The 15,861-nt window shown below is 47.0% G+C and overlaps 1 protein-coding gene across 1 annotated transcript in view; it reads right to left on the bottom strand.

The window, feature by feature from the left end:
* Positions 1 to 15,861, bottom strand: part of ccdc146 (coiled-coil domain containing 146) — a 176,333-nt gene that overhangs the window by 49,681 nt on the left and 110,791 nt on the right. The window contains 6 exon segments of the mRNA XM_072471338.1: positions 433 to 593; positions 2,223 to 2,311; positions 4,617 to 4,787; positions 6,055 to 6,147; positions 12,229 to 12,415; positions 14,350 to 14,577. Of these exon segments, the coding sequence (XP_072327439.1) occupies positions 433 to 593; positions 2,223 to 2,311; positions 4,617 to 4,787; positions 6,055 to 6,147; positions 12,229 to 12,415; positions 14,350 to 14,577 (929 nt within the window).

Raw genomic sequence — 15,861 nt, 5'->3', positions numbered from 1 at the left:
ATGACAGAAGTGTGGCAGACATTTCTCTTGATTTAGAGAGAGAGCAAACTACACTGCAAGGTGCAGCCCTAATTAAATCAATGTAAATAACTTGGTAGATGTGGGGGCTCACAGTCCAAGTATATGCACTGACAGGTCCCAGCGGGATCAGCTGTAGGGCTTCCAAGGAGCCAATCTGGCAAACCGGAAGTTTGGAGTTCCAGGAGAAGTTGGCTCCCCAAAACATCCGATTCCATTGGTTCGATCCTATGGGCTGGATTCTCCGGGTCCCCCAACCACGTGTTTTCTCAGCGGAGAGCCATTTGCTGGTGGCGGGATTCTATTTTTCTGCTGCTTGTCAATGGGATTTCCCATTGTAACCCCACGCTGCTGGGAAACTGCCGACAGGATAAGGGAATCGCAATTCCGGACTAAATTTTGAGTTTACCCTGTCCTTGAGCAGAGTTGTCGTCCTGAGAATTTCCATTTCATTTTGTAGAATCTTGATCTTTTCCCGCATTTCTGCAGATACCTGTGCTGCACTTTGTATGAGATTAACGTACTTGTTTCTCTCATTTTTGATGATCTGATAGACTTTAACAAAACTCTTTAGGCTATAACACAAAGCAGAACATTGACATTTTCCTTTGGCTAAAATGTTATATGATCGACCATAATTTTCTTGCTGGACGGCACATCTTGTTCACCAGAATTGGCTCCATGGGAGCCCAATGATGATCTTGCTGGCAACTGTCAGCATGTAAACGTGGGCTACATGCCCCGTATCTACTCAGTTACTTTGAATTATTTTGGGCTGCTAGGACTCCTAGCAAGCATGAGGCTTTCAAGGAGCAGCCCCTTAAAATCAGAAGTATCTTCTCACTTCTGCCACCCCTGGTGCTGCAAACCCATCATCCCTCCCATTTCCCACCCCAGGCTCAGCCACCCACCCCCACTCTCTGTTTATCCTCACCTTCTCCCACTGACCTCAGTTCACCCTGCCTGCTGCATCCAGTCCTGTTACCATTCCCCCACAGTCACAGCCCTCCTGCCACCCCCCCTTCTCCTGTCCCTGTCACCCCACCCCACCCCAGCATGCCACTCCACCCACTCCCCTCTCTCAGTCCTCGCTCACTTCATGCCCTCTTTGCCCCCTTCATCTCTCAGAGCACCCCTGACATCTTAGTTCCATCAATTTTGGGAGATGAGTGCAGAGAGGGAGGTTGAGCAGCACCAGGGGATTGATAGGGAAGCGAGAATGTAAAATGAATTAAAAATATGTTGAAATACTTAAGAAACACTGAACTAAAGGCATGCCTTCAGTTTATGACAACAAAGGAGTCATGATTTCAGTTCAAGTGAAATCATGACTCCTTTGTACGAAAGCCTCGGTACTCATTTCAAAGATTGATCCATGCTGCAGCTGCAGGTAGGTCTGTGATTTAAAATCCAATCAGACGGATAAGCCATGGCTTCACCACCACCAGGAGAATCTGGGAAATTATTTAAAATAATTAAGATGGAAGTTTGTATAAATTTGTTCTCCGACTACACAAATCAAATGTAAATGTCGCCAAAGTCCCTGAGGGACCATAGGGTAGGTCAATGTTTTAAGAATCCCAAAGAGAGCTAATCATTTATGGGCGGGATGTACCGGCCTCGTCATTCCCGACCTGATGACCCAATGAAGCCGTTTGATGAATCCCACGAGAGTCCTCTTGTGAGATTTGCGACGCTTGAGACATCTCCATTTTTGTTACTTAATACTATGTATGTGTGCAAATCCCATGAATGCATGCGTGTGTGAGAGTTGGAGTGTTTTAAAATTATTTTTATCTGCTGTTGTAAACAATAAATACCAATTTTTTTTTTCTTTTAAAAACTTACAACAAGATGTGTCTCTGTGGGGCTTTTACAGTAACAGCACTTAAATAGTTAGACATTTACTGAATTGGCAAGCAAATTCTTCTGAAACACTTGTTGCGGTCAACCAAAAGGTGGAAAGAGAGGGGAACCATTCTCATCTGGACACAATGTTAGTCCATCTACTGTGAATTGACTAAAAGATCAGCTTTTTTTATGAAACAAGATTTGGCAGAGGTGAATCAGAGTAATGTCTGCTATTGGGTTATAGGACGTAAAAGATGTTGGATGTTGACTGAGGTTTTGGGGTATTTGGGGGTGGATTATAGGCGAGTCTGGGAGAGTCAGAAATTGACTCATACAAAGTAAAATATTCTTACCTAATCAGCATTTGTCTGTGTTTCTTCTGAGAATTCTGTAAGGACAGTTTCTCTTCTTTCAGCTCTTCTACAGTTCGATCGCTCTTTTGCTATTTGAAAAAGAGAACAACCAGAAAATCATGTAACAAATAAATAACCAACACCTCAGCTCCCCCCCCCCCCCCCCCCCCCGTCATTACCCTCCACCCACTACCTCCTTTTTTAAATCCCAAAGTCCCCCCGGCTGACTTCTTAGCTATCCTTGAAGAAGTCGCTAAATGGTTTCCATCTCCGGGCAAACCCCTCCACAGTGCCTCTTAAAGCCAACTTGATTTTTTCCAACCTAAGGAATTCCACAGGGTCGCTCTATCACACCCCCCCCGGTTTCGGCGGCCCAGAGTCTCTCCATTCCAACAGGATCCATCTCCGGCCCACCAGAGAGGCAAAGGCCAAAACGTCAGCCTCGCCCCCTGGACTCCCGGGTCTTCCGAAACTCCAAAAATTGCCACTTCTGGACTCGGGACCACCTTCACTCTCAGCACCTCAGACATCAGTTCCTTAGCATGCTCTCCAGCACTCAGGTAAGTGGCTGGGAGAGGTTTCATGAGAGCTTCACCGTTGGTATATAGGTGAGTCGGAGAGGATGAGGTAGGAGAATTCTTAAGACTGGAGGCAAAATCTTTTGTTTAATCCAGTGGAGCACTCTGGTTTAATGTTTTGAGCCTCTTCTGACCTCAGTTCTTGTACCCACACAAGACACCAGTGAAAATTATCTTCATGCCTCAATGATCTCATCAGCGGCTGATCTAAGAATAGATGCTGCTGATATATATCTCCTAGAATGCATGGAATCCCATTCGGCCCATCGAGTCTGCACAGGTCCGGTGAGAGAGCACTATAACCAGGCCCACTCCCTAGCTTTAGCCACATAATTCTGTACGTGGGTCATGACACTATGGGGCAATTTAGCATGGCCAATCCACCTAACCTGCACATCCTCTGCTGAGATGAGCAGTTCAAATGAGAACCATCAAATGTGACTTCAGCCACCTTGCTGTCAAAATCACCCACACCCAGTTTCTGCCAGGTGAGTAGGATTAAAATTGCCCTGTACAATTTGATAAACAGAATACTATGAAGATCGTTCAGCGTCGCCGGTCTGTGTCCTATGTAAAAGTCCCGAACTAACAGCCCCCGTCCTGTCTCCATTTCTTAAAGGCGGTGTCTAGCATGGCTGGGGGGAATCTGTGGTTGCCACAGATGGGCGTCATGGGGGACCATTTTAGGAATAGATTTTCCTCTATTGCATCATTGGTTTGGGAACTCTCGGATTCTTACCCCTCCCACACAAACACCATGATTAAGCCATCTACGTTTTGGAAGAAGGCCTTGGGGATGAAGTTCGGTATGGATCTAAACAGGAGGAGGAACCTCGGCAGCACGTTCATCTTGATGTCTGCACCCTCCCCACCAAGGAGAGTGGGAGTGCGCCCCACCTCTGTGGGTCCTTTTTAACTTCCTCCACCAGGTAGTCAGGTTACACTTGTGGATCTGTGTCCAGTCTCTGGCTATTTGGATCCCCAGGTATCGGAATCATATACGGACAGCTACTGGACAGAGCTCAACACCACTGGACGAGACCAGATGGAAAAAGGGGAATGAACGGAGGACAGATCTGGGTTGGGGACTCTGGAGTCAAGCACTGAGCAGGACTAACTCCACCTCCTCCTGCGCAAGGCTCAGCCTAATGCAGCTCAAAGTGGTGCACAGAGCACACCTGACCAGAACCCGGATGAGTAGGTTCTTCCCGGAGGTGGAGGACAAATGTGAACAATCCCAGAGGGGCCCGGCCAACCACACCCATATGTTCTGGGTTTGCCCCAAACTTGCTGGGCTCTGAACAGCCTTCTCCAAGGCAATGTCCAAGGTTGTGGGGGGTGAGGGTGAAGCCATGCCCAAATGTGGCAATCTTTGGGTCAGAGCTACTCATGGGGAAGAGGGCCGACGCCCTAGCTTTCGGTTCCCTAATCGCACGCTGGAGAATCCTGCTCAGCTGGCGATCAGCAGCACCACAGGTTCCAAAACCTGTTCGAGGCCAGCAACAATGAGTAGACACGGAAATTGGAAAGTTAAAAAGGAAAAGAGAGGAAAAAGAAAGAAAGACAAGGAGGAACCTGCCTAAACCTTAAACTTGCGCCCCAGTTACTCCACTCAGATGCTTCCGGGGGTGCACTTCACTGCTCTTGTATCACCCAACCTGAGTGAGGAAGGTTGGGTGAAACAGGAGCTTTGGAATCCAGGCGAAGATAGGTCCGGAGCGGGGAGAGTGGCAATCTGACAGAGATTGCCACTCTGAGGAAGGTAAGGGCCAACATTAATAAAAATGAAAATGGGAAATTAGCAATTCTGGAGTACCTGAATATTCATAAGATCCCTTGCTTTTTGATCTTTCTCATCAGACCTGATCTGGGCAAGGCGGGTTAGATTGGCAACCTCTTCACGGGCACGCCTTTGGTCTGTGATGAGATTATCTTCTTCAAGCATACGCTTACGTAACAAAGTAACCTCTACGTCAGTCAATGCAAGCTGCAGGTAAAATAAAGTTGGTATTTTAATGGTCACACTGCAAAAACCAATGAAAGAATTTTGCAGGTGTTACAGCATTTTGTGAATCATACACTTCACTATCAATCCTTTTAGGTGTTAACAATAGAATCTATGGGTGGAACCATAAGACCGCACTCGCTGCCATCTGGATCCAAGATGGGGGTGGAAAATCGCATGAAAATCAGGAAATGTGATTCTTGCCGAAGAAATCCGGTTTCCCGATTTTCTCCGCCCCTCGCCAGTGATGTCATGCCCACAACCTCATTTTAATAAAATTTATTACATTTAAATGCTATTAACAGCCGTCCTGCCAAATGATACTCCATCACTGAATGTTTGTCACTTCGGCGAGGTTTACAACAGGTTGTGCCAGCCATGAGACAGTTGAGGGGATCCCCCCAAGGGCAGAGTTAAGTATAGCTACTGGGGAAACGGACATACCCAACCTCACAGTGCCAATTTGTGCCAGGGGGCTGTGCTGAGGTGGACCCTACTGGGAGACCCATGGAGTGGGGGTGGGGTTTTGATGTGTGCTGGGCGGAGGGGGGGTTGGAGCGTATATTGAGGGGTGTGCGAGGAATGCCAGGGGAGGAAGCAGTACGTCAGCGATAAATGTTGGGGGGGGGGGGCTCAGAATAGGTACGCTAGCGATTAATTGTCATGGGCTGGGGGTGGGGGATAGAGAGGCCCTGAGATTGCCATGATGTGTCCTGGGGGCTGTACCGCTGCAGAGCTGGTCTGGGCATCCTTAAATATGGTGCCTCGGTTTTCCTGCTCTAAGAGGTCCCACACTGCCAGAGTGGTGGTGTAAACTATGCCCGCTCAGTTTTCTTTTGAAAAGAGGCTCCAAATTCCGTGCGAGAAAGGGTCTGTGGAACTGGAAAGTTCCACGCCAGTTTTCTTTGTGAGCCTGACACTTTGCCAAATTCTGGTAAGATTCTTAAAAAAACGTTTGGATCACAAATACTATAGTTAGACTTAAGGTCCCCAGTCAACTGCCAGCCCCATCTTTGTGAGCAGATCCACTTCAATAAAATTACATCAGTGTCACTTGATTAGGGAGGAGGACAAAAACAAAAAAGTTACCCATTCCTGAATGCGGCATCTAACCATTCAATGGTTATCATCGACAGAAATACTGCAAAGTTAAGGTCCACCATCCCTTATTTGACAGCTACGATTTGGCAATAAATGTTTACTTGCCAGCACTTGTTTTCCAAGAATATGTTTTAAACTGACAACATACCTGATCGGTTAGTTTTCTTTTCAGACCTTTAACCTCATTTTCCAGTTCATTTCTCCTGTCCAATAATCCTCCACCATCAGGAACAGATTCCACCTGCAGTTATTAAATTTTTTTTTTAAAAATCAGTTTTACTGAAAACACAGTCAATCATAAATTACATGAAATCTGTGGAAGCCTTCCATCTCCTGGAATGATGGTTTGTGTTATGGTGGTCAACTCTGTGTTAAACATTGCTTGGTGTCGTTTTGGGGCCCCACTCTGGCATGGCAGTCTGCTACATTTGTTGCAGAGCAAGACAGTGGGCTGAGAAGATGTGTGACTCACTGACCTCTGTTTTCTCTGATGCTCTTCTTGGCCAGTGAAGTTTTTCATGTATTTCAATGCCATTCCAATCAGTCAGCCCCCAAAGGCCACAGCCATCAGCGACTGACTCCCAGTTCTCAGTATCAATATCCGCTATCTTCATATCATGCTTGCAGGTGACCATGTAGCACAGAAATGACCGCTAGGAGGTCATGGCCCGGCGGTCAATACACTGTAGAAAAGGTGTTTTGGTAATTGGGCATCATCCATTTGATGAATATGTCCAAGGCAGCAAAGACATCATTGCCTTAGCAATGAGTGTATGTTGATGGAACTAGCATGCTCCAAGACCTGAGTTGGTGACCATGTCCTGTCAGCGATGCTGAGGGTACCTCTGAGACAGCAAAGGTGGAAACTGTTCCACCGTGGGGCAGCACAGTAGCATAGTGGATAGCACAATTGCTTCACAGCCCCAGGGTCCCAAGATTGATTCCCGGCTTGGGTCACTGTCTCTACGGAGTCTGCATGTTCTCCCCATGTGTGCGTGGGCTTCCTCCGGGTGTTCAGGTTTCCTCCCACAGTCCAAAGATGTGCAGGTTAGGTGGATTGGCCATGCTAAATTGCCCTCAGTGTCCAAAATTGCCCTTAGTGTTGGGTGGGGTTACTGGGTTATGGGGATAGGGTGGAGATGTGGGCTTGGGTAGGATGCTGGTGCAGACTCGATAGGCCGAATGGCCTCCTTTGCACTGCAATTTCTATGATTTTCTCTTGCCATTGTATATTGCCTTGATTAATCTCACCAGGGCATTGGATCATATGATCAAAGATGATTGATTTGAACAGCTGGAGAAGATTGGCTGCCTGCTGAAGCTACTCAATGTGATCTCCTCTTTCCTTACACGCAATGTATTATTGCTTATATTATAAAGACAATAAAATCAAGCTCAGTTGAATATCTAAGCAACTGGCAACTTGTTAACTGAGCAAAGTGGTGGGTGCTGTGTTCTTTGTTTTCGTTCTTTCAGGATGGTGAAGGTTGTAGTGCTAACAAAGAACACAACATGGTACCAGGAGTTATTGCTCAAGGCTTTTAGTTAGATTATCAAAAAAATCGTCGAGGAAAAAAAAAAGTTTGTCGAGAAATAAAAATCTTCGTTAAAGAAAAGCCATTGCACTCTACAAGCCAGTCGCATCTAGAAGCACAGAGTGGAATAAGAGATGGAAGGTGTGCAGACTTCAAAACCTCTGGTAAACTAGATGCAAATTGGAGAAATTTTGTGCAACAGTTTCAGTTTTATCTCTCTGCTTCAGCTCTAGAGTTAGACAGTGACCAGCGAAACATTGTGCTGTTTTTCACTGTGGCTGGACCACTGGCCATAGAACTGTTTAATGCGTTTCACTTTGAAAATAGTAACGACAAGAAAAACTTTAATGCAGTAATGGAAACGTTTGATCTGCATTGTAAGGCTCAACTCAATGAAACATATGAAAGATATATGTTTACAAAACGGGTATAAAAGAAGGTGAATCGGTAGATTCTTTTGTCACGAGACCCAGTTTAAGAGCGCAGACTTGCAACTTTTCTATGCTGACAGATTCCCTCCTCTGTGACCAAACTGTGTTTGGCATTAAAAATGAAAAACTTTGTGAGTGTTTGCTTAGGCAGAAAATCATTAGAAGATGCAATAAAGTGGTACGGTCAGGAAAACCAGTGGAAAGGGGGCCGGGGAGGGAGGTCCTGTTTGTGTAAGCCATGTTGGCTGGGGCTTTGTTACTGGGGGTGCGTGTTGGTTATTTTTTTTGTTCTTGTTGATACCTGATGGTTAAAATTGTTAAAATTATAAATGCCTTTATAAAATATTTTCTAAACAAAAAAGCAAGTGAGCTTGCCACGAGTCAGTATGCAGAAATGTGAGCCTGGGAAAAAGGCGCGAAAGAAGACAACGTGGCACAAACAGCACACCGAGGTTGGCGGCCATTTTGCTGATGACATAAGCAGCAATGTGATGTGTGCACATTGTGGCCACGCCACCAGAGAAAAGAATGCCCAGTCATCAGGAAAGTATGCGCGAACTGTGGCAAATGTAATCATTATGCTTCACAGTGCCGTTCAAGTAAAGCAAAACTTCAGATTAAAATGAAGGGCGCTTTTAACAATGCCATGAAGATTCGAAGTGTGCAAAATGGATCAAATGAAGAAAACATTTCTCATTTTGATGTTGAAGCACAACAATACAATTTAGAAGACACACTTTATTGATGCAGTCAACAAGATTGATCATGCTGAAACACGACATTTAAAGCAGATATCATCTGTTCACATGAAGAAAGAAAGATTGGAATGTACCATCAAGAGTAAATGGGTCCAAAAATTTTTTCAAGTTGGATACTGGAACTCATGCCAATTTGATCACTGAATCTGACCTCTCTAAAATAGTGTCTTCCTCAAATTAAAGCTACTAAATGCCAATTGAGTGACTATAATGGCAACATCATTAGCACAACAGGATTGTGTTGTCTACCAGTAAGCAACAATGATATCCACCTGCCAGTGCAATTTGAAATAGTTGATACCAATAAATCGTCTCTACCAGGTGTTGATGCTTTTTTAATACTGAATCTTGGAAAAGGATGCACAGCGCCAATTGATTGGTTCACAGCAAGATGACATAGAGAACATCCTTGCTAGGTTTACAACTCTGTTTACTGTTATGGGAATGTTACCCTTTACCAATAAAATATTGCTTAAAGAAAATGCTACACCAGTAATACATCCTCCAAGAAGAGTACTGGCACCTCTCAAAGAACGTCTCAAGCAGGAACTTGATCGTATGCAGCAACTTAACATTATATCCAAGGTAACTGAATCGACAGATTGGGTTAGTTCCATGGTATGGTTACGAAAGCCCAATGGTGATCTCTGAATATGTATACACCCAAAGGATCTGAACAAGGACATTAGGAGAGAGCACTATCCAATTCCTAAGCGCAAAGAGATTATAGGAGAGATGGCACATGCAAATCGTTTCTCAAAGTTAGATGCCTCAAAAGGATTTTGGCAGCCACAACTTGATAAGGACCACTTTTCCATCAACATAAATGATTTAGACTTAAGAATTAGGATTACAATTTCAAAATTTGTGGCTGACACCAAATTTGTGGTTGTGTCGGAGGAGATACAAAACAACATTTATTATATTTGTGGAATGGGCATATAATGGACAAATTAACTTCAGTATCACGGTAGCACAGTTGCTTCACAGCTCCAGGGTCCCAGGTTCGATTCCCGGCTTGGGTCACTGTCTGTGCAGAGTCTGCACATTCCCCTCGTGTCTACGTGGGTTTCCTCCGGGTGCTCCGGTTTCCTCCCACAGTCCAAAGACATGCAGGTTAGGTGGACTGGCCATACTGAATTGCCCTTAGTGTCCAAAAAGGTTGGGTGGGGTTACTGGGCTATGGGAATAGGTTGGACGTGTGGGCTTAAATGGGGTGCTCTTTTCAAGGGCTGGTGCAGACTCGATGGGCCGAATGACCTCCTGCACTGTAAATTCTATGAAACTATCTCGATGGGAAATGTTAGTGGTCAGACTTCTGGGGCACAATCTGGTGCGCACCACACTGCTGCTGATGTACATCAGGTGGAGGTAGGAACCCCCCAGGCGAGACAGCAGCTGGAGAGCTGCTCGATCTCAGGACCCAGCTGGGTCCCAACCTGATGCTGAGCCTGTGGAACACAGGGTTACCCGGAGCTGATGGAAACATTAAGGAGCGCCCGGGACATTCAGGCGGAGATGTCAGCGACACTCCAGCAGATCCATTGCTGCTGCTTGGAGGAGTCCCAGAGGCAACGGGCGCAGGAGATGACGTTGGAAATGCGTGGTACCGGGTCCAACACTACTAGGGTGGCAAACACAGTGGGGAGCCTGGTGCACGATGTCACATTCCCGCCGCTCACAGCCGCCGCCACCTCACCCGAGGCAGCACTGGCTGCCCTATGGCTGACCCGCCTGGACCCTTGGGGAAAACAGGACATCCCTCCTGGTCTCCATGGCATCTAGCAGCCTCCCCAGGTCAGCGTCCCCGAATCTTGGGGCTGGTCTCGTTAGTGCCATTGTTGCGAGCTGGCTGGGGTTGACTGAACAAGTGCAGCTTAAGTGCTGCTAGACCTTGTTAGTGGGGGGCTGGAGAGCGCAGTGCCAGCGAATTTGCTGGTGAGTCTTCATTTGCGGGGAGAAACCTGCGAGGCCTCGTTAAGTGGACCAATTAACGTTGAATAGCGTGGCCAGCCTCGCTGGACCGAGCGCTGGGAAGTTCGTGGCATTTCCCGCTCGCTACAACAAGTTAGAAATATTTCCGGAGAACCGCGGAAAGGTTGAACAGGGCCGGCATCTTTTGACTAGAAAAAGGAAATCTTAGTGATAGCCTGAAGATTATTGGAGGGCTTGATAGGGTAATTGTAGAGAAGAAGTTTCTACTTGAGGATGAGACTAGAATTAGAGTTCATAAACATTAGATAGTCACCAATAAATCAAATAGGTAATTCAACTGAAACATCTTTATCCAGTAAGTAGTCAGAATATATGGAACTTACTGCAACAAGGAGTAGATGGGCAACGAATATTGATGAACTAAAGTGAAAGCTAGATCACCAAATGAATGAGAAAAGATAAGAATATGTTGATTGGGTTAGATGAAAAAGGTTGACAGCAGGCTTGTGTGGAGCATAAGCACGGGCATGGATCTGTTTGGGTAAATACTATGTAAAATTCTGAAAGGTTGAAACAGGACAGAACAAAATAATTGTTACCAGAAGTTGGGGAGGTGATCTGGTCAGGGGTACAACATAAAATGTAAGAGTTTTAGAACAGAAGACTAGAGAAACTTCTTTACACAGAGTTGTGCGGCTGTGCAATTCATTTCCAGCATTTGTGGTTGAGACAGAAATTGTGGTCAGGACCTTGTGTTTTGGGTTGGCATTCTGACGTGCCATCAAATGTGGGTCTTGACATCACAATGTATCACAGAGAAACCTAACAATGCTTTTACTGTGATTAATGGCCAGAGGGTGTTCTCACTGTCCAATTAAGGATGGTGGTCAGGTTGTTGAAGTTGGAGTGACTCTCTAGCACAGATACCATTGTGTCAGAACCCGTCTGAAGCAGTGGTCCCCTCGTCAGCTTTCAAGAAGCTGGAGGATTCCAGTTGGACTCCGATCCATTGCTTTAATAAACCACACACCACTTTGCTCAAGGGGGCGAGATGTGCTGATAAACTGACACACCAGTTGGTGACGTGAAATTACACACCCGCCTGCCTCCGTTCTCTTTCCAAAACAGGGCAGAAATCCTGCCTCATGTCAACATAGTAATAATAATCTTTATTAGTCTCACAAGTAGGCTCACATTAACAATGCAATGAAGTTACTGTGAAAATCCCCTTGTCGCCACACTCCGGCGCCTGTTCGGGTACACTGAGGGAGAATTCAGAATGTCCAATTCACTTAACAAGCACGTCTTTTGAGACTTGTGGGAGGAAACCGGAGCACCTGGAGGAAACCCACGCAGACACGGGAGAACATGCAGACTCCGCACAGACAGTGACCCAAGCTGAGAATCGAACCTGGATCACTGGCGCTGTGAAGCAACAGTGCTAACCACTTTGCTACCATGCCGCCCAGATTCAAGATTAGATGGGATTGGATGTGTAAATATAATTTTGCTTGTGTGTGTAAACATTGACATAAACTAATTGGATCAAATAGTCTGCTTCTATGTTATAATCTCTAAGTTTATGTATCTATGAGATGTAACAATCAAATAGTTTTAATTGGGAGGTAAATGCATGGATTTCAAAGTTCTAAATGAAACATACCAGTGATTTGATCTTTTCATAGGTAAATTCAGCATATGCCAGTATATCCATTGCAGACTTTAACTGTTTTTCTTTCTTCTTTGTCTTTCGGAGCTCTCGATCCCTCTCTCTTTGCTTCACCACTACCGTGTCAGACAATATTTTCTTTTCTGTTTGGATGTAACGTAAGTGCATGTCCAGGGAAGCTCTGTTAATAATGAAAAATGGCTGATTGGATGCATTTGTTGGTTGTTGTGATCAAATTCCAACAAGAATTTATCTTACCACCAGTAAACTCATTCATGAGGTCACAGATTACACAGGTCACACAGCCAAGGTGCCTGGGTGGCAGTGCCAAGCTGGCAGAAGCACTGCCAGGGTGCCAGTTCAAGGGTGCCCAGGTGCCAGGGTGGCACTGCCAAGGGTAAGGGCCTGAGGGGGCCACGCCCATGAAAGGAGGGGGAGGGTGTTTGAAGGTTGGGGTAAAGGGCAGGTAAGTAAGGGCCTGTGGGAGGTTGGGAGGCGTAACGGCTGGCGGTCCTGGAAGGGCGGGGACCTGTAAGTGGATTTTGGGGCATCCCAGAGACTCATTGCAGGGTGACCTCACTTGGGGGTATGGGATAATGCCCATGTGTGTGTGTGTGTATGTGATGGGGTGGGGGGGGGCAGCATTGCCCATGGGTGCAGGGGGACCCATAAGCTCACTTAGAGATCAAGGCAACACCCTTTCAAAATGGCGGCTCGATCTCGGCGGTCAGGTCCCAAGTGCTGAACAAAATTCAAAGTGTGGGCTAAACTGGTGAGAAACTCCCTGGGCCCAAAAACGTGACTAAGAGCACCATTTTCCCAAAAGGGAACAAACTTAACACTACTTGTTTCCCAGCACTCGCAATGCTATTCAATGAGACTCGCAATGGTATTCAATGAGACTCGCTTTGAATGAGGGGACTAAATGTGGAACGCTCAGCCGAGGCACAACGGGGAGCTCTGCTCGCCGGAGCTCCCCGTTGTAGCAAAAGATCGGGACGCTATTTTTAAATGGCATCCCAATCGCCGAGGCCCACAAAAAATCCCTGACCTCCCTCCTGCAACATGAGAGGTACCCCAGCCTTACACACACTCCCGAACACCCACACTGGGCAACCCGGCCTGATCACATGCGTGCGCACAAATTGCCAGCGTGGCATCTTGGCAGTGCCAACCTGGCAGTGCCATCTGGACACCTTGACAGTGCCAGGTTGGCACCCACGTGGCACTGCCAGGATGCCAGTACCAGGGTGCCCAAGTGGCACTGCCAGGGTGCCCAGGTGGCACTAGCCATGCCAGGGCACCACCCTGCCCAAAGGGCATTAAGCTGGGGCCCTCCGATAACCTTGCAAACCCCAGAAGTGCTGCTCCGTCTGGTCCCCATTTGCCCGAGATCCCAGAGGCGAAGGGTATGAATCCCAAAGCCTCAGATATCTTGGGAATCTGCACATTAGAGTAAGGCTCTAATATGCAGGTTTTTAAAAATTGATCCCGCCCATTGTGGGCGGGATTCCTCTTGCAAAGTCTCGCGTTAAATTTAGTGAGGCGTTATGAGCTGGGTAGATCCTGAGAGCAGGGTCCCCAGGCTTTCACCGGCCACGCTGCGCTTTTCCGGTGCAGTGTGGTCGGAAGACTGCGTCCTAAGTGTCTTTTGATAGCGGTGGGGAACACGCTGGTGGAGCCGGCAGGAAACTCCCTGCAAAACCCAACACAAATTAACTTAGAAATTTTTCCGTTAAATTCCGCGCCAGTATCAAATTCTATCCCTTCTGGAAGGGTCCAGGATTTTCAGAAACTTCTTTAAGTGGCAGGTTTAAACAATGAACATTTTTATGTTGTAGAAAGATTGCTTCATCAGATCTTAGATATGACAGGAGAAAATTGAATTGTGAACAAAAAGGAATGGCAAAAAATATAAAATAATAAGACTTAAAAACTTCTGAGCAGTTTCCCCCAATTGCACAGGGAATGTCATGCAGAGAAAGCAGGTGAGACCGTTCCTCACCATAACATGGACCTTTCCCCATTCACAATTTACTTATGTAAATACGGATAAACACAAAGCACATTGTAATTATCATGGTAGCAGGAACAATATTCAGTGCTATTACAAACCTTTCTCCCATTAACACAGATTCATTCTCCTTGCCCATCTCAGTTATCTTAACTAACTGGTTGTAGTCTTGCTCTTTGCTGTCCAATGTAGTCCTTTTTTCATCCAACTCTTTCATTACCTCCATTTTCTCATCTTCTACCATTCTGCATTTATTTTCTATTTGTTGTACTAAACCAAGAAGTTCATTGCATTGTGCATCTATTTCCGCTTTTGCCTTCTCCAAATTGCTGAAGTAAAACAAAACATTACATTTTACCATACATTTTTCCATAAATACAATAAGTTATTTTTCCATTTTCTATCATCTTAAGAAATTACCACGATAAACACGCAGACATAACACACTCCGATGCAAACTTCCATTCACAAACAACGGAAGGAGAGAATGATATAACATTTCTTGTGCTAAACATGATGGGTGGGATTCTTCCTCCCAGGACACCTGGGGCGAAATTCTCCGGTATCGGCACGATGTCCGCCGACCGGCGCCAAAAACGGCGCAAATCAGTCGGGCATCGCGCCGCCCCAAAGGTGCGGAATCCTCCGCATCCTGGGGAGGCCCAGCCCCAACCTTGAGGGGCTAGGCCCACGCCGGACTGATTTCCACCCCGCCAGCTGGCGGAAAAGGCCTTTGTTGCCCCGCCAGCTGGCGCAGAAATGACATCTCCGGGTGGCGCACGCGCGGGAGCGTTAGCGCCGCTCACGGCATTCCCGTGCATGCGCAGTGGAGGGAGTCTCTTCCGCCTCCGCCATGGTGAAGACCGTGGCGAAGGCGGAAGGAAAAGAGTGCCCCCACGGCACAGGCCCGCCCGCGGATCGGTGGGCCCCGATCGCGGGCCAGGCCACCGTGGGGGCACCCCCCGGGGCCAGATCGCCCCAGGACCCCGGAGCCTGCCTTGTCCCGCCGGTAAGAGAAGTGGTTTAATCCATGCCGGCGGGACAGGCATCCTAGCAGCGGGACTTCGGCCCATCCGAGCCGGTGAATCGTGGGGGGGGGCCCGCCAACCGGCACGGCGCGATTCCCGCCCCCGCCGAATCTCCGGTGCCGGCGAATTCGGCAACCGGCGGGGGCGGAGAATCTCGCCCCTGGAATCTGTTCCCTGATGGTATGGAGAATCGGGCATCAGGGAAAATCGGGATCGGCGCCGGATGCTCCGACCCGCCGCTGGCAGGATGAATGAAGTCCTTGTTGCGCACTGGAAGGGGGATGTAAATACATGCACATGGGTTTTAATGCTCTGGCCTCCTGCGATTTTTCAGTCGTTTATAAACATTGACCACATCAAAGAGATGTAAGTGCATTCCAAGCACCAGGTGCATTCCAATCACTCAAGCGTGTGATTTCTTTGATGTGGTCAGTCTTTACTAACATTGAGGTTTCACCACTTAGGCCACTGAACCGTGAAGGGATTAGAGTGGATCAAAGCTGCAGATGGTTTGTACAAGTTGTCAATCACAGGGCACTACTAGAAAGCTATGAATGGCTTGCAGCTAATGGATCTGTGGGAACC

Source organism: Scyliorhinus torazame, chromosome 13 (assembly GCF_047496885.1).
Source record: "Scyliorhinus torazame isolate Kashiwa2021f chromosome 13, sScyTor2.1, whole genome shotgun sequence".
NCBI classification, from domain to species: Eukaryota; Metazoa; Chordata; class Chondrichthyes; order Carcharhiniformes; family Scyliorhinidae; genus Scyliorhinus; species Scyliorhinus torazame.
This window is presented reverse-complemented; position numbering and strand designations above follow the sequence as displayed.